Source organism: Pocillopora damicornis, chromosome 5 (genome assembly GCF_964200805.1).
Source record: "Pocillopora damicornis chromosome 5, jaPocDami1.2, whole genome shotgun sequence".
Taxonomy (NCBI): domain Eukaryota; kingdom Metazoa; phylum Cnidaria; class Anthozoa; order Scleractinia; family Pocilloporidae; genus Pocillopora; species Pocillopora damicornis.
Window position 1 is genome coordinate 8,125,463 of NC_142674.1, and position 22,656 is coordinate 8,148,118.

The 22,656-nt window shown below is 39.5% G+C and overlaps 1 protein-coding gene across 1 annotated transcript in view; it reads right to left on the reverse strand.

Moving 5' to 3' along the window:
- LOC113685274 (dynein axonemal heavy chain 6) overlaps positions 1-22,656 on the reverse strand; it is a 52,054-nt gene that overhangs the window by 4,353 nt on the left and 25,045 nt on the right. Inside the window, exons 37-85 of the mRNA XM_089207541.1 lie at positions 22,226-22,336; positions 21,798-21,887; positions 21,605-21,700; positions 21,282-21,478; positions 21,026-21,125; positions 20,276-20,359; positions 19,806-20,033; positions 19,087-19,308; positions 18,575-18,722; positions 18,212-18,318; positions 17,801-17,851; positions 17,578-17,709; positions 17,409-17,482; positions 16,734-16,831; positions 16,398-16,561; positions 15,768-15,899; positions 15,326-15,405; positions 15,146-15,226; positions 14,812-14,962; positions 14,139-14,192; positions 13,755-13,846; positions 13,481-13,636; positions 12,876-12,942; positions 12,505-12,659; positions 11,880-12,060; positions 11,437-11,562; positions 10,714-10,823; positions 10,031-10,103; positions 9,533-9,622; positions 8,818-8,900; positions 8,507-8,591; positions 7,737-7,889; positions 7,251-7,481; positions 6,965-7,036; positions 6,488-6,673; positions 6,307-6,365; positions 5,970-6,083; positions 5,667-5,847; positions 5,399-5,578; positions 5,187-5,293; positions 4,471-4,597; positions 4,263-4,331; positions 3,713-3,790; positions 3,085-3,258; positions 2,439-2,629; positions 2,169-2,262; positions 1,733-1,973; positions 886-986; positions 303-407 (exon numbers count right to left, since the gene is read on the reverse strand). Coding sequence (XP_089063667.1) covers positions 303-407; positions 886-986; positions 1,733-1,973; positions 2,169-2,262; positions 2,439-2,629; positions 3,085-3,258; positions 3,713-3,790; positions 4,263-4,331; positions 4,471-4,597; positions 5,187-5,293; positions 5,399-5,578; positions 5,667-5,847; positions 5,970-6,083; positions 6,307-6,365; positions 6,488-6,673; positions 6,965-7,036; positions 7,251-7,481; positions 7,737-7,889; positions 8,507-8,591; positions 8,818-8,900; positions 9,533-9,622; positions 10,031-10,103; positions 10,714-10,823; positions 11,437-11,562; positions 11,880-12,060; positions 12,505-12,659; positions 12,876-12,942; positions 13,481-13,636; positions 13,755-13,846; positions 14,139-14,192; positions 14,812-14,962; positions 15,146-15,226; positions 15,326-15,405; positions 15,768-15,899; positions 16,398-16,561; positions 16,734-16,831; positions 17,409-17,482; positions 17,578-17,709; positions 17,801-17,851; positions 18,212-18,318; positions 18,575-18,722; positions 19,087-19,308; positions 19,806-20,033; positions 20,276-20,359; positions 21,026-21,125; positions 21,282-21,478; positions 21,605-21,700; positions 21,798-21,887; positions 22,226-22,336 — 6,081 coding nt within the window. The remainder of the gene's footprint in view (positions 1-302; positions 408-885; positions 987-1,732; positions 1,974-2,168; positions 2,263-2,438; positions 2,630-3,084; positions 3,259-3,712; positions 3,791-4,262; positions 4,332-4,470; positions 4,598-5,186; positions 5,294-5,398; positions 5,579-5,666; positions 5,848-5,969; positions 6,084-6,306; positions 6,366-6,487; positions 6,674-6,964; positions 7,037-7,250; positions 7,482-7,736; positions 7,890-8,506; positions 8,592-8,817; positions 8,901-9,532; positions 9,623-10,030; positions 10,104-10,713; positions 10,824-11,436; positions 11,563-11,879; positions 12,061-12,504; positions 12,660-12,875; positions 12,943-13,480; positions 13,637-13,754; positions 13,847-14,138; positions 14,193-14,811; positions 14,963-15,145; positions 15,227-15,325; positions 15,406-15,767; positions 15,900-16,397; positions 16,562-16,733; positions 16,832-17,408; positions 17,483-17,577; positions 17,710-17,800; positions 17,852-18,211; positions 18,319-18,574; positions 18,723-19,086; positions 19,309-19,805; positions 20,034-20,275; positions 20,360-21,025; positions 21,126-21,281; positions 21,479-21,604; positions 21,701-21,797; positions 21,888-22,225; positions 22,337-22,656) is intronic.

The window sequence follows — 22,656 nt, forward strand, 5'->3', positions numbered from 1 at the left end:
ACTATTCTTAGATGAAGTGCGCTCTCTAAATCCATGGTATATTAAGACAACACGAACGAGGCAAACAGGCTAATAGCCACACTACGAAAGAGGCTTGTTGGCAAGCGAGTGCTATTTTGTAGTCAGGAAAGTGACGACGACAGCACGAGGAAAAGAGGAAAGAAAAAACGTCCTTCACTTCCCTTCCCGCCCCTCCCCTCCCCTCCTCTCCCCTGTCCCTCTCCTTACTGATACTCTTCAAGCTGTTATGTACGAATTTCAGTCCACAAGCTATCTATCGAGATAAGTCATTAACACGTCACCTCTCCTGTGATAAAAGTAAGTGCATCCCATGGAATCTGTCCTTCTGCTAAGAACATCTTTAAATTGTCCAGCGCTGATTCACGATCAGAGTCGTTAAACTCATACTAGCGATGAAAGTTTTGACAATAAAAATTATCAAGTAGCGTAACAAACTAAACATGTACTTAAAGAATACTAGAAACACATATAAATGTGCTTCAAATACTAATATTCTACCACTGAAATCTTTATCAAATTCACAAAAACAGAAACGAATAAAAAAAAAACACAAAGAAATTTGATACGTTAGCAACTTTTAGGATTTAACATTTAAGACTTTAGATTCAAAAATCTGTAAGGAGTCTATCTCTTAATTTTCTTTTACGAAGAAAAACGGACTTGCAAAACTGAAAGAAGGCATCCAAACTGTTTCACATCTGAAGAGTCCCTTGTATAGTAGCGCTCATAAGGAACCTACAGTTTGTGTATCTCGAATGATATATCCCATTTTTGTGAGGATATTTGCATTAAAAACAGAAAAAAATCAATTCAAAATTCAGCATCCAGTCGCTTACTAGTTTAAGAGACGAATATAACACTAACCTTGATGTTCCAACCGAGTGGACCAAACTTCTTCCGTTCCTGAATGATGGCATGAAAGAAACAAATTCCAAACACCAGCTTCCGCCATGTTACGCCGAGAACTACGGGTTAAAAGAAATCGTATTTAAAGACAAGGCCACACATCACTCAGGAGAAAAAGACACAAGAAAGCCCTGTTAAGTAGCATGAAATTAACAGAGAACCTCTGAGTAGTTTACAACAGTGCAATTTGCGTGAAGTGATGTGAAACGGGCACAGCAAGGTTGAACAACTGAGTAAAATGTAACTGGCCAGCGCTGAGCCATTTAATTTTTGTCTGCGCAAATTCGAAGAATGAGCAGGATGGCTGATTACGTAGACTAAGAAATTATTGATTTTAACATACTTATTAAACACCTGAACTGGAGAAAAACACTTTATGCAGATCACAAGAAAGAACCTTTCAGCATGCATGTAAGCTACACCCAAACGTAAATATGCATATTTTCCACGCTGTCATCTACAAATTTCTTTTTGGTACTAAAAGGGAGGAATTTTTTTAACGATCAAGAGCTTCTAAAGTTAGTGATCATTGTCGTTATTCTCATGACCTTCATGTTTGATTCAAGGGTGATACTATCAGGAGAAATTAGGTGCTTGTCACCCTCAGCAGTAAAAGCTTAAAGGAGTTATGGTGTGTTTTAAAATGAAGATATAGTATATTAGTATATTAGTAGATTAGTATATTTAGTCAAAAGCAGTATTATTAAGATTTTTATTCAATAGTTTTTGATTAGTCACGCTATTCTGTCAGAAAAAAGTGTTGCGCGACAGTCTCAATAACGAAAAGATAGGAGGTAGCTCTTACTATGGTTTTCAAAAGAGTCAGAGCTGAGTTCTCCAAATGCTCTCTTAGCATTGGCTCTGAGTCCTTTTGGAGGCTCATTCGTCACTTTGACACTGTTTTGTAAAACCGTTACTGGAAAACTTTTTGTTGGCATGGAGCTCAAGAACAACCGGAAGTCCTCGTGCACTTCCGCTTCTGGTGACGATAGATTCTTTATAAGGGTTTCCATTGCCAACATCCAGGAGGCGGCGAGATGACAATTCTAGAAAAATGAAACGACAAGTATAATAAGAGAACAAAACAAATAAAAACTTCAAGCAAGACAAAACACACTTGCAGGAGAATTGTAGGGGGAGAACTTGGAAATAGAGTGAGCTTTTTTGGATCTGCTTTTGTTCTCACAACCAGACCGAGATTAACTGATCAAGTCACGCCTGGTAAAAAAAAAAACTCTTACCTGAAGGAAGATCCAGTCTCCTGTCTTGGTTGCATTAGCGATCATTTTCTCTGCTACGGGCCCTTGTCCTTGACCCAACGAGATCGCCTGTATCCTAGATAGAAAGTGCACAAATATGTTTATTAATAGTAGAGGCTAACCTTGTAAAACCCTTTTGTGTCATCCCTTAGAGATCATTCATAGTCAGTCACTTGTAAACCATTTGAATTGCTGAAGCAATAAACCGGAACAGATGTACAAATATGCCGTAACGAAGCAATTCGATTTTACCTCTCGCTGTAACTCATGTCTCTGGCGAATCTGAGGAAGGCGTTCATTGGATCGGAGCCAGTGGAAAGAATGAATATGAGAGGCGTGGTTGGCCCTACGTCAGAATATAGAGTATTAAGGTCTATGGACGGACTCTCCACAAATGTCTTGCCCAGGTTCTCACAAACGAAATCCACGGCAGCAAACACCACCTGCGGAATAATGAAACACAATGTGAAAAGTTGTCATTAAAACTAACTCTCCATGGCGCTGCCTCTCATCTTAGCAGCGAAAAACGAAATTTGTTGTTGACGCGACACTCAACGAAGGAGGAGAATGCTGCAGACACCGTACATTTACATCTCCAACATTGAATAGTACATAGGAAAATTGACACTGATCAAGTTTAGGGATACCAAGAGAAAGTAGTAAATTGCTATACATAATTTTAAACATGGTTTTCAGAGCATGCTTCTCCTATAAGCAATGTGGTAAAAGAAAAACCTTATCATGTGTAGCTGAAACACCCCACTTCCCCCTCAATGCTTTACTTTAAATGCGTTTCAAATTTTGCCGTCCACAATCTTGACAAGAGGGAACAGTAAAACGTTTCAACAATTTCAGGGTTGGATTTTTTTTCTGCAACACACACAAAAAAGACATTTACCTTCTCCTCCCTGAATGCTTTGATAAATACCAATTTTTGAAAACTCGAGAGGCGATCAACCAGACTGGATTGTTCTTCTGCCTCTTCAGTCGCCTCTGTACTTTCACTTGTTGCTGTTGATCTACCATCACTTTCCTCTTTACCCGCCGTTAATAGTGGAGAGTTTGCGCATGCCTGATACGAGGGGGAAAACGTGTATGACTGTTAAAACTTTATCTGGTGCAAATATATCGTATGTCCAGATTCAAGAACACATCTTCTTAAATATTTTCAGTCGTAGAAGAACAATGATCCTTTCACCCTTTTCACCCTAACATCAGTATGCATATTCTCCATACTGTTCTCTATACATTTCCTACGGTGCTGACTGGGAGAAGTTGTCGAACAATCAATAGCTTCTTTAGGTTAGTGATCATTTCCTTTATTCTTGCAACCTCGATAATTGATTCAGTGGTAATATTGTGAGGAGAAATTAGATGCTCGTTGCAGGGTCAGTGGGTAAATGGTTTGGTTAACAGATTGAAGAGTGGTAGTTGACGGCTTGATGGGTTTGTTTATTTAAGAGCCAGGAAGGTTATTTAACAACAAGTGTGAAGATAATTGAGCGTAATTATAAAACAGTGTTTACCTCAATCGAGCCAATCTTGACTATGACAGGTTTGCTGACTATTTCCTGTTTCAAGCCACCAAAGGCCGGTAGGGAATCCTAAAAGAAAGCAATTAAATAACAAAACAAAAAGAGAATTCAGCGTAAAGAGAAACAAACTGTTAAAAAAAGAAAAAGATAGATGGTCACGTGCTATAAAGATCTCGTCAATTTCATTGCAATGTTTACTGATTCAGAATAGCTATTTATTTTCAATCCTCACCGGTATATTAAGACCTGACCTAACTTAGCTTCATGGCTAAGTAAGTGAAAGCGCCACACCGGTATGACAGGAGGCTTATGGGCTCCATTTGGTTCAAGCCTCAATTTGTTTTGACAAAAGCCATGATTGTATACACATAACTCTTACGATTTCTTGTTAGCCAGAAAAAAACTTCATTTTCTTCACGTAAACTGTGGTAATTTTTTATTTCGTAACATGTTTTAGCCTGTTTGTTTGGGCGCTTCGAATAAGTTGAAACGGTGCTGAAGCCAGTTCTTGTAGTAGAGTCTAAAAGTATTCCAAACGCACCTCTAGATCACAGCAAGTGTTCCAGGTTTGTTCTGTTAGCCAAGCAATATCAGGCTTCGGTGGACGTTCCTGTGATAAATGATACAAAAAAAAAAAAAAACCAATTTGATTCAGAAATGCTGCGGGTGTTACGAGAACCTCTTTAACATGCTAGATGTGCAGGACCCGTACACACGTGTCCTTTGACAAGTGCCTATGACTGACTTACCTTGTCTAAGCTTCCACTTCCTCTGAGGAAAAAATTCCATTCGTCGTCTGATATGTCTTCTCTTTGACGCATGATCTCACCACACAACATGAACGAGAACACAAGCTTGTCTTTTTCAAACAAACCCCTGAAATACAAGGGCACGCCGGCCAAAAAAAAAAACACATATCAGACATTAATATTTCAGCTTAAACTATAAAAGCAACCTAGCAAAGACTATGTTAAAGTCTTAAAGGATGTTAAGGATGTATTAATTGGTGTAAAGCCATGGCAGTAGGGGTGGGTGTTTAGTCCCTTTAATCGTATAAGGGGCATGCATTGAAAGCTAGTTACTAAGACCCACAAAAACTGCAAATTTTCTGCGTAAACGATTGAAAATAAATCAAACGTGCGGCGCTCTTCTTTTAACACAAAGCAGGAATTTGACAGTAATCAGACAAAGACACCGCATAACCGCGAAAGAGGTCGAGGGTTCAAACCCCAGTATGGAGCAACTGACCCATTCTGACTGAAAACCTCAGAGACCTTTGATTGCTTCCAATAGCGGAATCCGACCACAGTCAGGTGATCTCTTCGGTTCTCTAACTCAGAGAGCAATGAGACAGCTATAACCTTGCGTTGATCTTGGCGGGAGACTGACAACCTACTTTTAGGAACTTTTTTTATCAAATGGCGCATCCATTCATATCAACTTTCATAATGAGTAGCACTCTTACCGTGCGACGTTAGTGTAAACAGAACTAGTGCAATTGGCGAGCAGAATTTGAAGTCGCTTGTCCAAGTCATCTGTCTTCTCGCTGTTCTCGATACAAGTGTTGAACAGCTTTAAGATAAATAAACAAATAAATAGAATAAATTTCTTCAATCAAAGCCAAAATGGCGCAACTGGCTGTTACTCGTATGCTTAAAAACGAGGCGCACATCACACCTGCTTAAAGTACTTGAGGGAGTATTGGTACATAGTGTCCACCTCGGCCATGCTCGCTACCACAAAGTACATGACAGAGCCGCGTGTAGCCACAGGGCGGTACTTCTCACGCGCTAATGTTATCTTCTCCTCAGTCGTCTCGGCCTCTTTTAGCCGAGTGCTAATCACACCAGAAGTGACCTAGTGATAAGGCAAAAAGGATGTCATAAATAACCTGTCAAACTGTCTAATAATGGTCGTTGAAGGTGATGTACTCGTGTGCTCTCACCTTGGATTCATTGAGAGTGTTGATAAGCACTTCGTCATCAAGAATATTTCCTTCAGAGTGAAACAAGAGTTTAAGGATTCTGTCCTCGATGGCCTTAAGTTGGTTTTTGTCGGAGTTTATTCGTACAATAAGCTGATTTCTCTGATCTTCCAGATCTGGTCTTTCCAGACGAACAACATCACTGCAAAGGAAATTTGCGGAAATCAGCTTCGAGTAACACTCATACCATGAACGTTCAATTTCGCTTTATATCAAAATCAAACATTCAGCCCGAGAAATTCCAGCAATGACAAGTCAGAATACCTGAGCAGCTGATCTTCAAGGCCTGACTTAGTAACAGTGAAGTTAATAATGGTCACTTTGATGCACACTTCAGGTAGATAATGAGGATTGGCCAGTTTAGTTGTCATATAAAACCTGACGTAAAAAAAAACAGATTTCAATTAATGAGTGACGTTTAACAATTTTTTATCACATTTATCCAATGTTGTTGAGCTTATTTTTGTGGAATGAAAAAGGTTTTTTATCTCCCTGAAAGTGAAAAATGTAATGGTTTAACGATGATAGCTATTGTAACAGAAGCCAAAAAACTATTCTCTAATATTTTAGTTAAATGTAAAGTAACAAACGATTAACATACTTGAAGTTCTTGTCATAGTCAATATCACTATCACCCAGACGGATCAACAGACGTCCACCCTACACGAGAAAAGAAAATCTGCATCACAAAAGAAAACAATGAAGATGACAAAAGACAACCATAACATTATGTCTACAACACGACTGGTTGTGGCAGTCACGACAACATTTTTTCAATTTACCTGTGTAAAAGTCTGTTTCAATAAGATTGGTTCCAGAGCAGGGTCCAGTGTCTCGCCGACCTCCTCTAGTAACACAGGCATCCCGATACGGATACAGTTCTCAAGGGTACGCAAGAAGTTCTGGTCGGTAAGCTTGATCACTTTCAGACCATTCTTGGCTTCTTTTGCTCGGATCCAACGGTTGGCCTAAACAGTTCGTCAAAAAACAAAAAACATACTTGTCCTTATCGTTTTGACTCCGATAATCTGTCTGTCTGTCTACTCTGAGTTTGTCTGTCCAAGTCTGTCTGTCTGTCTGAATCAGTCTGTCCGTGCCTGTTTGACTGAGTCAGTCTGTCTGTCTAAGTGTCTACCTGTCTATCTGTCTGTCTATCAGTCTGTCTGTCTGTCTCTCTGTCTGTCTGTCTGACTTACTAACTGATTTCTCTTCGCTCGCTAGCTTATTTATTTGTTTGTGGTAATCTTACTGAAACTAACCTGATCCTGGGGATCGATCATTAAAGGCCATCGCCGGCCCCTGGTCACCAAAATGGCGTTCTCGATTGACACCTACAAGAAAAATAATTTACAAAAGCTGACAAATTAGCTATTAAGTAAAAAAAAACAAGAATGTAAGAAAAAAATTTCTCTGTTTCTTCGACAACAAAAAAAGTGTGAAATGCAAAAAAAATGTTGCGAGCTTTTTTTTAAGCAACACCTCAGGGGAAAAATCTGAATTGGGGCATGTATCACGACTTACTTTCGGAAGCCTATCCCAACTTACCGAATCCCTCGGAAGCCCATCTGCATTCCACTGTCTTATTTCAAAAGGATCGGCCAGCACATTGATGAGACTAAAGTCATCTGACACAGGAATTTCCAATTCTTTACAGCGTTGGATCCAAGATGAGATCAGCTCCTGGCGGTAGAGACTTGTAAACGCACCAAAGTAAGCCACACAAGCTGCTGCCACGAAAACATTTCCGACCACGTTACCAATCTCTAATTCAAATGCCTGACATTTGAAAAGGGAAGTAAGCATTAAATTTCGCTCAGTAATGTTCAGACAAATCTACCCTTCTCCCCACCCCTCTCTCAGAGGAGTTCACCTCCCTGCGAGCGATTCTCCAAAGAACAAACCAGATTATGAAAGAGTGTACTGAGTTCGAAAGTAAAATATAACGCTGTTCGAACTTTGTGAAACAGGGATGTGCCTTACTACAGACAAACCGTTAAATGAAAACATTCTGATTATCTATTGATGACATACCGCCACATTCTCTGTCCAGCGTCCCTGTTCATCTCCCAGAGCTGTTGTCAGCTTGGATGCCCTCTTCAAACGAGCCGCAGTTTGTGCGATGTTCTTTGTCAGCGTTTCCTTCTCAGCAATACTATTGTCATAGGCTGCTTGAAGCTCTGCAATCTTTGGTTGGAAATATGTAAGTATTAATAATCGAATGGAGCATACTTATTCAAAATATTGTCTTTGAGCGGCTTGTTTTGTGTACAATCAGTATCTGAAAGTCGCCCGACTCTTATCCATTAAATTAAATTTTATGTTAGGCAGGTCTCATTCGATGCTAATCGAAGCAGCGACTATTGACGCAGTTCGTAGATATTTTTTGTTTACAAAAATTATAGTCCAAATCACCACTGTAATTTTTATTAGACTCAAACTTTAAAGGAAATAAGATGGTCTGAGCAGAATAGCAGTTTTCAAAACCACGAAATGCTCCGATTACGCCGATAACACATTTTGTTCATGGAATTTTTTCGCCTATTCAGCTACCTTAAAAAGAATCTCACTCAACGATTTTTTTTCCGTCCAGGTCCTGAAATTCAGTTGGCAAACTTCAGCCCTTTTTTAAGAATGCAAGACTTAGCATGAGCCCTACATCTCACTCTTAAATGTGTATTTGATGCTCAAATTTAAGCAGAAATTGACAGAAAATGAAAAGCAAGAACCACCACAACCGTCAACCACAAATAATCTGAAGAGAGAATCTTTGTCGCGCACCCTATCGTTTTATATACGGGTACCTTTTCTTCCACCGCAGCCAGGCTATCTTGTTTTTCTTTTAATGTCGCCATAACAGCATCTAATTCCACTTGTGCAGCAGCCAGTCTGAAGAAAGGTAACATGTGATTAAGGACGGCTCAAGGGTTGGTGTTTATTTATGCTCGTTAAAGTATCTGTACTTCCAACAGCCACGTTGATCAATGACCAAACGCGCTAAAATTATTGACTGTCACAACATTGGTTGATAATCAAATTCCGAGTCGAATAATACAGACTTACGTTTGGAATATAACACTGGGAATGACATTCAGTTTTAATTATTAATACATACCTCTTTTTCTTTGGCTCCACCGTACGGAACACCCGAGCATACAAATCCATAGCGCGTACCCACATCACCATGGACCGGCAAGCCTGAGGAAATAAAGTCCGTTGCACAGATTATTAAGAACTAAAACAATCACCGCTACATGTACCCGGCTATCCGAGATGATCAACTACTGACTTTGAACCCTCTTACCAAACAAAAATCGGGCAAATGTCCTACGAAAAAGCCTTGTAAAACGTCAGAAAAGCACGTGCGTAACTTTTCTGATACGAAGTTCCTTTACTCCCTCTCCCTCAAGTTGAATTAAAGGAGGCTCTAAAGGGTTTTTAACCGCGCGAGATCTAGATGCAAACATAGCGCGAGCTTTAATAATATCAACAAGCGAAACAAACGTTGCGGCTCGAGACGATCGCACGACTTTTATCCAAAAGGTTTATGAAAACAGTATAAAACTATGCAGTGTTCATGTATTGAACTCTGGGTTTTCCAGCAACTATACCCATAATATCTATAGGCCTTCTACACCTGAAAAAGAGGTCAAAAGAAAAGAAAACACGGGGGGAAAAGATTGCTAACTGGCGACAGACTCAAAAGCTTTACGGTTTTTATCGTCTGCAAGCAACATCTTTTTCTGGCTGTTTCAGTCACTGGATACACGTTAAGACAATTATTCGCCGCGAAGACGGACTAATTATTGATATTTGGCTGATTAACACACCTTCGAAACTTTCTCCACATTTTCTGGCGTGAACTTTGGGTTGTCGATGTATTTTTTCAGTTTCTTCAGAGTAGAGTCAGGGATATTGTCCTGGGAACAAAACAAGCAGAAGGGGTATATAATTCCTATATACAATTTGTTACAAATTCAAGTTCCTGCACAAATAGGGGAGCAGAACGTCATAAAAAGAATAGTTTAAAAGAATCAAAATTTTGCAAAGAAAAAACGAGGTGAAATCTTAATCGGATGGTAGGCACATATTTCTAAGCACACGAATACCAAGTAGATGTTGCATCACACATCTTAAACAATTAATCAGTAGTTTGTGGCGATGTGTAAAGCTTGGAAATACCTTACTAAACTAGCTAATGTGCTTATGAAAGAAATATCAAAAGCAAGAATTATAACTAATTTTATGGAGGAGGTGTGATGAAACACTCTGAGTAATAATAAATATTTAATTTGAAAAGAGTTACTTAGATATGAAGTATTCAGTACCTTATTATATTCCATAAGCCTGGTCAAAAACTTGGCGTCACCCAGCAGAGATTTTGCCGCTGCCCAGTCGGGCCTAAGGAGTACATTATTAAATGATCAACAAAACATCAAACGACGAAAAGCAACATTCCTATGAAAACATTCCACGAAAATCAATACACTATGTCTTCGGAGCGAGGAATGAAAATTTTTGCTCTTATGCCCAATTGCAAGTTAGTAATGTAGATTTCTACATCGAGCAAAGGAATGAGCCTGAAAAATTCGGATCAATATCAGTATCTGGGCAACTGCCCACCTACCCCTCCCCTAACCCAACATTAACCCTAACTTGTTATCAATAGACTGTTGTTGGGTTAGGGGAGGGGTAGGTGGGCAGTTGCCCAGATACTGATATTGATCCAAAAATTCAAGCTTCAACAGGAATTGAACCAACGCCTCCCTTCCAGATACTATAGTTGGGTGCTACTACCAACTGAGAAACGAAGCCACAATCCCCTTGGGAATTGAATAGTATCACATAAACTCGCGTCTCTCCTACATTGGATGACTAATGCTGGCACGAATGTAGCTTGACAAAATTTGCAAATTCGGAAAAAAGGCCTTTGGTTAATAATAACATCTATCAAAGACACCTTCGGTTGTTTTGCTAAAATGAACATCTTCTACAAACAGAATCAACTTACTTTGAATTCAACAGAATACAGATGGACTCCATAACAGTCATGACGAGCTCAGGGGGACTGGTGAACACACGTAACTCAGATATATCAGACTTGTCCAAAGAGTCAAGAGCCTAAAAGTGACAGAGATAATCAGTTACCTTCAAACTTCAACGAACTTGCAGCTTTTTGTCAGCATAGCCAGAACAGGAACCAAATAGAACTTAAATGGGCTTACGAGCAATAAGGCTCAAACTGCAGGACTTTATTCCCACAGAAGCAACAATGCGTGATGATATTTTCCAATGAACGAGCTGCAAGTCCATTTCATTATTGTCAGTGAAGCACACCGACCTAAAAACCAGCAATGCAATACTGTATCATTAATTTCATTTTTTACAAAGCTACAATTCTGCTTAACCTGAGGGCTAGTCTAGAAATACCTAACAAATAGATTCCAAGTTGCCGTGCGTCTGTTCAGTAATAGATCACAGATAACGTCAAAATGTGGTAAGAACAAAAAAGTGGCACACGAGGCGCAGCCGAGTGTGTCACTGATGTTCTTACCACATTTTGACGTTATCTGTGATCTATTACTGAACAGACGCACGGCAACTTGGAATCTATTTGTTTTATATAATAAAGAATTAAAAAAAGTTTTAATGATGATATCATCTATACGTCCTCCAACAGATCATAAGTGAGAACCAATCAGAATGCGTGCATAACTGAGCTTATTATATAAACCTTGTTAGCGGCGTCCAGAGCAGGTAAAGCCTCGTCCAAGTCTTTCTGAGCTTCCGCTGCAATAGCTTGGGTTTCATCTGCCTTTCCTTTGGCTACTTCCTCTTCCGCTGAAACGACTTTTCTCACCTGAAGAAATGAATAAAAAACTCTCCAATTGTCTAATTGGTAATAATAGAATAAAAACTTATTTGAAAGAGACTCTAAGCCTTTTAATGGTTTAGTTAAAGAAGGGAAATTTTGCAGGTGTTTTATCAAAATACCATGGAAAGGAAATAAGACACAACTACCTAGAGATGCTAACAAACAAAAGTGAGCTGTTCATAAATTGTGATGTCAGAATATTCTCAAATCCAAGAGCGGGCCATCATAATCAGCGCGAGGACAAAGGAATGCAGCTTAAAAATAAAGGTAGAGAACACATTCGTTTTTAATCTGACACAGACCTTGTCAGCTTCCTCTTGATCAGTCTGTAGTTTGTCCATCAGCTTTTCTACATCAAGTGATTTTTGTTTTAACTGCGGTTCTAAAGCCACTAACTCGACCTGCATGTTATCTACCAAGTCGTTAGTTTCTAGAAGCTTCTTCAAGCCATTCTTCACGCGGTCACGTGCACCAATCAGCTGTCTGGAAAATACATGAGTGATACAGTGAGTGAAAACACGACAGAGTGGTAGCTCTCAGACCTCTTCACCGATGCGAACAGAAAATGCGGGCGAGTAGCATCACTAATTCCCCCCCCCCCCCCCAGCATGGGATGCTAGTCCATGGCAAGGTTAGATCCCCCTCCCCCGGCATTTCATCAGGCTTCGCTGACAATTCGCCTAGACCCATGTATACCCCCGGGTCGAGAGAGGCATGGGGAGAGTTAAGTGTTTTGCCAAAGAACACATCGCTTTGAATTAGTCAAATCTCAAATCCGGACCTCTCGACCCGAAGTCCAGAGCGCTAGCAATTAAGCCACCGTGTCTCCCAAAATAAAAAAGACTTTGATCTTCTTAGGAGGAAGGTCGTGAGTAGTCGGTGATGTTCGCTATATTTTGGTCATCAAGGACAGTAAAAGTATCATACCTTCGTTTGTCATCTAACATGGACAGATACAGGTTTATAAGCTCAAGGTAACTGGTTGGGGTTGTGTAATATCGACGACGCAGTTCGGCGTAAAACCTGTCCGCCATAGAGCTAACACTGGTGTGAATTTCAACACACATTTCGGCAACTCTCTCCTACCATAGAAAATAAAGAAACAGTGTCAAAAGCAACTAAAAAGGTAGAGAAGTCCAAGAGCCAACAACTGGAAAGGCCTCAAGGGTCTCTAGGGATGGTTTGTCTTAACATCGCCAAAATGCTAAGCAAGGCCTTTTCTTGATGACAAAACAACAGTTTTGGCGAGCAGTTGACCTTAAAAAATTGAAGGTGAACAAAATGTAGGACGTTCTGACCTTAACATCTCCTGCTCCCAAGTCCACTTCTTCGAAAAAGTTCTTGGAGACAGACAATAAAGCTTCCCTGCCAAAACGAAAGGTGTTTCAAAACGGTCAGCCAGAGATAACACAACACAAATCAGTCGCCTTTTCAATGGCTTTGAAAACAAATCCATAAAATTTCGGCGATTAGTGATGGCAATAGGACTAATTGGATTAAAATGCAGGGATTAATCTCCAGACTAAAGCATTTGTTATGGGTACAACTTAGACTATAAGAAGGTGATATCTGCATTAGGGTTATTTTGGTGATAGATGCTTAAGTTATCCGAAAGTACGCTAGCCGGACTGAGAGCATGTCTATGGTTAAAATCCACGTTTGTTCTATACCTAGACTTTCATTCAACAAAACGAGCGATGTGATTGATTGATTCTTGGTCACGTGCCCCTAATCAAATTCAAGTGTATCCCGACCGGGATACAATTGCGCAGTTGTTACCCGCGCGCCGAATACAACAGCACGTTTTTCCATACGATTGTCTAAGGGAAAGTCTAAATGTATAACAAAGCACTTAATGTATGGTCCCTCGGGAAACTATTTAGTTTTATTGCAGTGAACTGACCTTGGCCACTCGGTAAACCAGTCAATAGTACAACAATTAACCAGAGAAGGGAACATACGGCAGCGAGTACGGAATGCATCTCCCACAGGACTCATGCACAGTACCACATGAAGGTTATTCCGAACACGGCTGATGAAGTGATTGAACACGGCATCCCTGACATTGAAGAAAACGACAAGAAATTTAAAACCCTACATAACAATAAAACACAGCCATAGATATTAATGGCAAATTGTAGTGAGCTGTGAGGTTCAACATCAGAACCAATACTCACCTGTCGCCTTCAGGAACACCAGCGTCCTTCGCATGCGGTCGGGTTCCATTCAGCACTTGTTCATACTCTTCCGCTTCAAACAGGTTTGGAACCTGATGACAAACACAATGCAGACTGCTATTTTATCCACGTTGGTGCACTAACACATTTTGACAATTTCAAAAAACAAAATTCAGGGAAGCAAGGAGTACTTGATGGAACGGTCCAACTTTCAATTCATCAATTCCTTTTAATATTTTTGCCTAGCCCGTGGAACTTAGAAGCAAGCCCAAAAAAAACCCTTATCACAAATCTTCAGAAACATTCTTGAAAAGTCATTGGATAACGAAGGAAGAAAACAGTAGTCGTATAAACTAGTATTTATTCATAAAACATTATCAGTACCTCGCCAGAGTTCAAGATGTTATTGATGTCTTCCAGAAACTCCTCAACAACGATCTGCATATAATTTAAATTGAAATAACGATTTAATAATATGACCCTCACTCGAGGGCACTTGCTATCGTTTAATGTTTCACTTTAAGAGTAATACCACAAGTCTTTTTACAGCACCAAAGTGATCGTCTTAAAAAAAAACCCTGGTGTTGAATGTCCCTCAAAAAAATGGCTTTACATTATTAAAAAACTAGCTCCAACCTCTGAACAATCGAAAGCAAAACTTAAACCAATCGAGACTTGAGTACGCGTCCTTTCCTGTGGTTCAGGCATTTTCATTGTCTTTCGTTGGCTCCTTAACCTCTTAACTCCCAGATCAAATTTTTAATTCTCCTTACGGTCAACCATTACAATTCTTATAATGTTAGTACAGAGAATTTAGTATTGAATCAACCAATTATCCCCAAATTGATAATTTTCTTTATTCTCGTCACTTATCTGGTTGATATTGTATATATATATTGTAAGGAAAAATTTTGTCTTGGTCACTCATGGGAGTTAAAAGGTTAAGAAATTTTCCAATTTTTTAAATTTACAACCGCACTTACTTAGTAACAGCTCTCCGAGTGGCACTCAAAATGTGCACACATTAATAACCTTGACATTCAACAGACGTAGGTACCTGAGTATCAGTGAATAAGAAAACTGTGTTTTTTCCTTCCACTCCAGCTGACGTGTACAGTTTCTTAAGATCTTCCCGGAAAGAGGAGTAGTCGTAGCCACGAGTCAGCTCGATTTGAAAGCAAAGGTAGCCAGACATATGACATGCCAACCTAAAGTAAAACGCCAGAAAATTAACTGTTTTTCAAATCTGTTCATCCAAATATTATGATTAGCCATCACGACCTAGATAAAACTTTTTTTGTGATGAATCGATCGCAACATTTTGACTATAAAAAATTCCCGCATTGTGAATTGTGGAGAAGTTTTAAGAGAATGATTACGAGGCAAGTTACCTGGTAAGACTCTGTTTTCCTGTTCCTCCTACACCAACAAGCAGAGCATTCCCGCGAGGCTGGCGAACCATTCGGGCGATTCTACAAAAAACAAACAAACTCTCGCTCAGATAAGCCCGTCGATTGCTAGGAAGGAGCTTTTAAAAAGCTTCACAGACAGTGTATGCACTAAAAACTGACCTTGACACGTGTTCTATGGCATCCATAAAGAACACAAGCTTCATTTCTTTGGAAGAGTTCATATTGTAGTCATCAAGATACTAAATAAAGAGACGATCAGATCAGTTTCCTCAAAAAACGGAAAATCAGAGATTGTCTAAAAGAGCTAAGTCATATCTTGAGCCATTTCTATGACTACCCCTCAACTTAAAACAGACATCAAGGCATTACTTCGGTAAGATAGAGAAACACAAGATGTAACAATAAGCTGAGAAGACAGATAGATACTTAGGATGATGATTCAAAGAATGGCAAGAGACTCACTTCACAAATTTAGCATCAAGACGTTGTGGTTGCTGTTATTATACGTGCACGAGAAGTAAATCTTTAAGATTCACCTTTTTGACCACAATCATTGCTAAAGGTTACCAAGAACATCAAAAAAAGATATGGGTGAACTTACATCAGCCAGAAGATTTTTCACTTTTGAGATATCAGCCAGCTCTTCGTAGATTCGGTCAGAGGGGTCTGCACCCATCTTCATAAAGTCTCCAAACAGAATAGGGGCCGTCTCAAATTTTTCAGCTTGCACATTCTGGTTACAGTATAAAAAGACACAAAAACATTATGTTATTGAAAATTGAAAAGGCGTGTATTGTTTGCAGTTTATTATTTTTAAACTGCAGGACTGAAAACGATGGATTAATGTTTAAGGCGCTAGACTCTAAACCGTGAGATCTTGGTTTTTAGTTCTGGCCGAGTAATTTTGATATGTCCTTAAGAAAGACACTTTATTCCCACAATGCCTATCTCCACCTGGGAGTTAAAATGAGACTATCAAACTGCTGGAGAGACCATGCGAATTGCTGGGGGTAGCCTTTTAATGGACCAACAGCCATCCATATAGTATGAAAATTGGGAATAGAACCGGCATAGGTCGCTCAACTCCCGAGCAGAATCCACCTTACGCTTTCTCTTTACAGTTACGAGCTCCAAAACTGTAATTTGGTATAAAAAAGGATGATTTTTCTTATCATAGGTTGCTAAAACTGGTTGGCTGTAGACAACATATTGTTCATACTTAGAAATATACCTGCGAGAAGTGTTTCTGTGCCATTTCAGACATAATGGCGTTAAAATAACGTTTGTCTTCTTTGTTAATGAGACGATCGTGAAAGACTCTTTGTGCCTCGTGACAGAACAGGCGAAAAATCTGTCCAGCGTCTCGAATAACTCCAGGATCTGCCTGAAGTACACCTGAGAAGAAATGATAAAGGAAAGATTAGCACAAAACGTATTATAAAAATCTTTGAAATGATTACCAAAGTCACTCAAGTTAAAATATTCGGAATTGCTCATGTAACTGAAATGGTAGATTGATTTTTAATGTGTCAAAGCCATGTAACCGTATTATGACTGGCAGACCAACCTTGAATGCATTTGGACAAATCTCTCAAGTTGAACACATAGTGAGATTTAGCAGGAGTCGGTAACAGATCTGTACTCATACGAACATAGATCTCAACACTAAAAGAGAGCAAACATGGACAAAATTAAGAAACAAAATATCATGCGACTGCAAGTAACGGCATCAACAGGTGGATCATCAGTCTTAGGGTTTTATTCTGTAACAGTCATGCCACAATATTTTGAAAAACGTTTCCTAAGTTCAACAGTGACTTAAGAATAAATAAAACTTCGCGATAAAGGCTCGTTGAGTTGAAAAGAAACGCCAAAAGGGAAGCTCAAGACCAATAAAGCATACGAGTTTTAAAGGATCGACGCAAATAACAAACAATAAATTAACCCTTGTATTCCCAAGACCTCATAAGTGAATCTCCTCACTGTCTGCCATACAATTCTTATGATGTTAGCTCAGAGAATTTCGTATTGGATCAACTAGAAATCCCCTAATTGGCATTTTTTTTCTTTCTTCTTCTCACTTGTCTGCTTGATATTATATGGATACTACGAAGAGAAATTCTGTCTTGGTCACTCGTGAGAGGTGAAGGATTAAGAACCGAAACACAGAAACTGAAGACTACTGTACATGAATAACCTTTTTTTTTTTAAAGGAAAACAAGAAAGTAAACAAAACTTATACCTCGCCCCAACAATCGCATCTGCACATCCCCTGACATCTTGAGGAAAGTCAACTAAAAAGCCGCTAACAATGGACTGAAAAAAGGAATGAAATGAATATTTGTTGATAATAATTTCAATAAAGGAAATTAATTTAGTCCAAAGATTTGAACTAATTTGATTTCCCTAACCTTGAAGATATGTTTCAGGGTGTGCTCGGCAGACGACGGAATACTGAACATACTGAAGTGACGTAAGAAACGAGGCGTGACCGGATTTCTACCCCCTCCAGGGGGAGCACAGGCTGCGCAGATGGTCATGTCCTGTCACAAAAATAATGGTTAAAATCTCTCATACCTGAATAAAAAAGTTAAGGACATAAGGTCTAGCGTAGTACAGACGTAATGCACTTACATGAATTTCCTTCCAGAAAAGTTTCTCTCTGTCGTAAAATCCACGAAAATCCTTCAAAAGGAAATAAAATTCAATTGATTTACCAGTAGTCCTAAGTATTGATATATACCCCATTCACACCAAAGCTTAAAAATGTTTCTAAAAGCAGCTTCCTAAACCGATGTTTGTCGACTTAAAATTTAGCACATTTGAAATTAAAGTTAGTGACTACTTGAAACCAAAAGAAAATTCAGTTTTTCAATTCTCTTTTTCTGATTTTCATTCGGTGAAACCTGGTGTAACTAAACATGTTTTGCTGGTTTGAATGGGGTATATATAAATACGAAATCTTTTCTAATAAAAAAACACAAAGATTCAGATGTTCCACCCCCCCTGAAAGAATTAGACTTTATCAAATAAATCCGAGGGTACCTGGTACTGCCTGAGTAACTCTATGGGGGGCTGAGCGCCATACGTGTCCAGCTTGGGCATGTTCAAGTCATCAACAAAAATGATCATTCTTTTTCCAGCCGGTGCACCTTTGAATATAAACAAAACCTTGTCTAAAAACCTCCTCATAAGACTCTTTAAAGAAACAAGAGAATCGTGCAACTCACTATGACTCCCAATCGCCGATCAAAAGTCACAGGATTCTACGTTACTTTCTTCAAATCAAATCTTCTCTTACACACATCATAAAAGTCTGTGATGTTTATTCAGTAATCATTTTCTTGAATCATAGGGTACAAATGGTATAAAGTTTTACCACGTCTAATTACATCAATGAATACAAACCTAAAATGTTTTTTCGTTTCTTTTCCAGTTTGACTTCAATCATTTCCTGAGTTCGTTGGCTGCTTGTCTGAGCAGAGAAGTTCATCATGATGGGAACATAGTTCGCCTTGTCGCTTATGTCGGTCAGCAGTCCTTTGGCCACCACAGACTGCAAAATGATAAAAATTGAGTTCAGTTAGACGCCTTTTCTACTCGTCATCCTTAGTGATATTATGCGGTTGGTATCAAACTGCCGTTTAACTAATTTTGTGTCATAACAATTTTTTCGTCGTGTCAAATATTGTGAAAATGAAAGCAAATTGTTCATGCGATAGCCCGTACCACCTGACCCAGGCTCCTTTGTCAAGGAAAAAACGAATAATTGGCAACGGAACCAAAAAAGCAGCAAATTGTGGGAAGCTGAGGAGCAGTTTCTCCGCTTTGTTTGATTCCGGTTCCTAGATATCCTCGCTATCCCTACGCAAGGAGCACGGATCCAGACGACAATGTCAGATGGCACTCCACTATCTTACCTTGCCAACGCCTGTCGTACCAGTAAACATGACGGATCTATTTACAACAAGTAGCTTCTCCATCAGGAATCCATATCTGACCGTGTCCACAGTGGGCACTAGTAGATTAAAGTATGGAATCTCCGGGCTGTACTTGAATGATGGAATAATCTTCTCCCATGGTTCAAGACGGCGTGTGTCAAAATCCACAAAGTAACTGAACAGATCACCTGAACCTGGAAGCTGTGCAAAGGGAAAAAGACATGTTTAAAGCCATTGTGGGAAAACCGTGGGAAGACTTGCAGAGAATTTCTGTTTTTTTGTTTTGTTGTTGTTGGCTTTTTTTAAAACGATTTACTTTATTTATCCCTTACCTAAACTACAGTCAAAATTGTCTCCGTGTCATAAAATAGTGAGAATAAACGGTAACTGACAGCCCGAAAAAAAAGCAACAACAATAACAACCTGGACAAGTTAAAGAGGCCTGGTTGCCAGTAATTGAATAACTTTCCACTAAATGATCGGTAGTGGAAATAAAGAGTTTACAACGTAAGGATATGAATGCGCTCAATAATATTAGTTAAATAAACGTTGGGAAAAGAATAAATTGCTTCAAGATAACTAAATGAGAACTATTGGTAAAATGTTGCTCTAATTTGCGCTTGAGAGGGTTGACTGTAGTGGTTTTAGTTTGCGATCCAACAGCAATTCATTTGTTACCTTTATCATTTTCCCCTAACCTTCACATCCTGTGTATCTGAGAATAAATCCCTCGAAAACGTATCAAAAGCGTCCATAGAAGACTCTACTAAGTTGCCCCCAATACTCCACAGGAAAGAGAAGAGGAAGGCGGTGCAAATAAGCGAGTGCAACTTGTTGGCGTCCATGTTAAAATCTGGGCCTCCTTTCTCTGGGAAGAAAAAGCTCTCCAGAAGGCAGCACATAGTTGTCACTTTATTTATGTCCACCTGAAAAAAGAGAGGTTTTCAGGGTTATAGTTGGGATACACCTATATCGTCCCGTCGCCTGTTACAAACTTTCCACAAATGTATGAAAGGACACGAGTCTCCTTAAAAGACTTTAAATGTCTTCCCTGGAAACTACAGAGCAATGGGAACTTTTCAAATTTCGTCCTGGAACTTGTAACAATTTCCAATCATCCAGTGTTCCAATGTGGCCTATCTAACAATGATATTTGAGCCCAGTTTACCTGCTGCATGGCTTGTACACATTTCTTCCTTGCAAAGTTGAGTCCGTTATCCACGTAATTCTCAAACAAATTCATCAGATACTCCTGCAAACAAAAGTTGTAAGAAAAGGTGAGCAGAAATCAGAGTTATGATCACGGTACTCTATTACGGCTGCACTTATAAGACGTAATCACTCAATTTTGGCCGGAATAAAAGAAAATTCATGAAAAGTGTTTCGACCGGGGCCCCAAAGGTGCAAAAATGTTTTGTGTCCTCTTGTACTAGATACTGCTACTAAGACAGGGAATATGTTTCATATATATTTAATCAATTTTGTGAACCTTCCTTTAAGACTCAAGGTATCGTGCCTTAGACAGTGGGTTTATAAAAGCCGAGTATCAGATAAGGTCTTATATCTGGTAACTCAGTACAACCCACTCAATGCTGTCAGCATCTTCAGCCGATAGAGAATTGTACGAAAAACGGTTGGAAATTTGAAAGACGTACAAGAGAGCAGCTGGAAACAAAACCCAGATTTGGTTAAGAATCGAATTTTGCAAGCTTCACTGCTTTAAAACCGAATGTCCAAATACAGACTTCTTACCTAAAAATTCTCGCGACAAATCCATGCCATTTTTTTTCGATAATTGCGGATTTGTCCGCCTGTGTTTGAACAGCAAACCGAATACGATATATTTCCTAACCTTCTGCGATTGATTTGACACCTATGGATGGTGAACTTACACGTACACACGGTAACAGGTAGATACCTTTGTTTCGTCTTTCATCTTTGTACACGTTCTTTGCATCCAGGACTTGACGTAAGGCCTCCAGCCCAATTCATAAGGGTCCATATATACCATACCACACCTGAAATAAACACACACAAATACCGTGAAGGACTGTACACGAGGATGCTGGCCACCAAATACGTCAATTGAGCCTGTACTCAAAAGTTTAGATGACAAATCATTTCCAAATAGCATTTTAAAATCAAAACATTGTTAATCGGCGTAGGAGCCATACCTGCTGACTGTAGCTGGGGATGCAACAGCAAGATCCTGCACCTCAAACAACATGTGCATGGTGTTGTTGAGCTTTATTCTCTCACTGTTAGCCAAGCAAAGCATCTTGTTGTCATCCAAAACAGTGTTCATGTTTTCGATCCATAGAGCGTCCACAGGACCATCACAGACAATCCACTTGTGATCCTCAGTAGTGTCCTGTGTTATACCGGAGTAATAAAACAGTTGTTAGTTTAAGGAGAAGATTAAAATGATCAGCTCATTTCAATACATGCAGCTAACATTACCACCAGCCATGTCACAGGCCATGACATTGCACCGTACCTGAACACAAACTCTAACAGTGACGGCCATGAGTCCGTCTCTCCACTCCATCGTGAGCTTGTTAATTTCCCCATACAGTTCTCCCATGCTAACAGCCTGTAGTAACAAATAAGAGTGGCTGATAAATGTGCTAACAGAGCGCAGTAACTCGCTTGGAAGAAGCATTGGTAACAACGGCAAAAGACGACCATACCTTGGGATTCAGCACGTATGTGCGAACTTTTTGGTAATAAGGATTTTCGTCTCCTTCCTCGTGTAACGTTGTCAGAGTGTCTTTGAGAACCTAAATGTTATGAAAGCAATGATAAGTGTGGCCTCCATCGAACAATTAACACACTTTTATAAAGAGCAGATTAGAAGTTTAATTCCGTACTAAGTCCATACACAGTTCATCTTATTCATTACGATTTGTCAGGGGTTACATTAAAAGCCAGTTACCGACGGTCTACCGCTGGCCACAAGACCTCTCACCGAAGTCTACAAGCAAACTTTCGCGTTTGGGTTTCGCCTTACAGCCCCTTTTCTGGGCACAGTCGCATATTACACCATCGCCAGCCGCTTATGAAAAAGTAATCGAAACCCCTGCGTATGTGACCATTGAATGACGTACTATCTGCTCACCTCATAACTCGTTGTCTTTCCTCCTCCAGTGGGTCCTACAGTCATCACACCGTGCCGAACAATCATTGTCTCATACAACTGGATCGTCTTTTTCACCATTGAAGGAACAACCTAGATGAATAAAAATAAGTTATATGTGGAATTCCATAACCACCACGATTGACAAGCTTTGATTTGTGAGATGAGCAGCGTGTGATGCAAAATGATGAAATAGATTTGGCATAGCACTGTTATCATCTGTAACATATTTCAACGTTCTCTGGTGAAAAAGTCATCCCACACAAGCATCATTTATTTGACATCTTGGCTGGTCATTCTGTCATTATCACCATACTAATGAATCCTTACGAGGCCGAAACAGCTGTACATGGCTGTTTGACACTCTTTACGGTGGCCCATTTACGTTCTCAACTCAGTTGATAATACCAAAT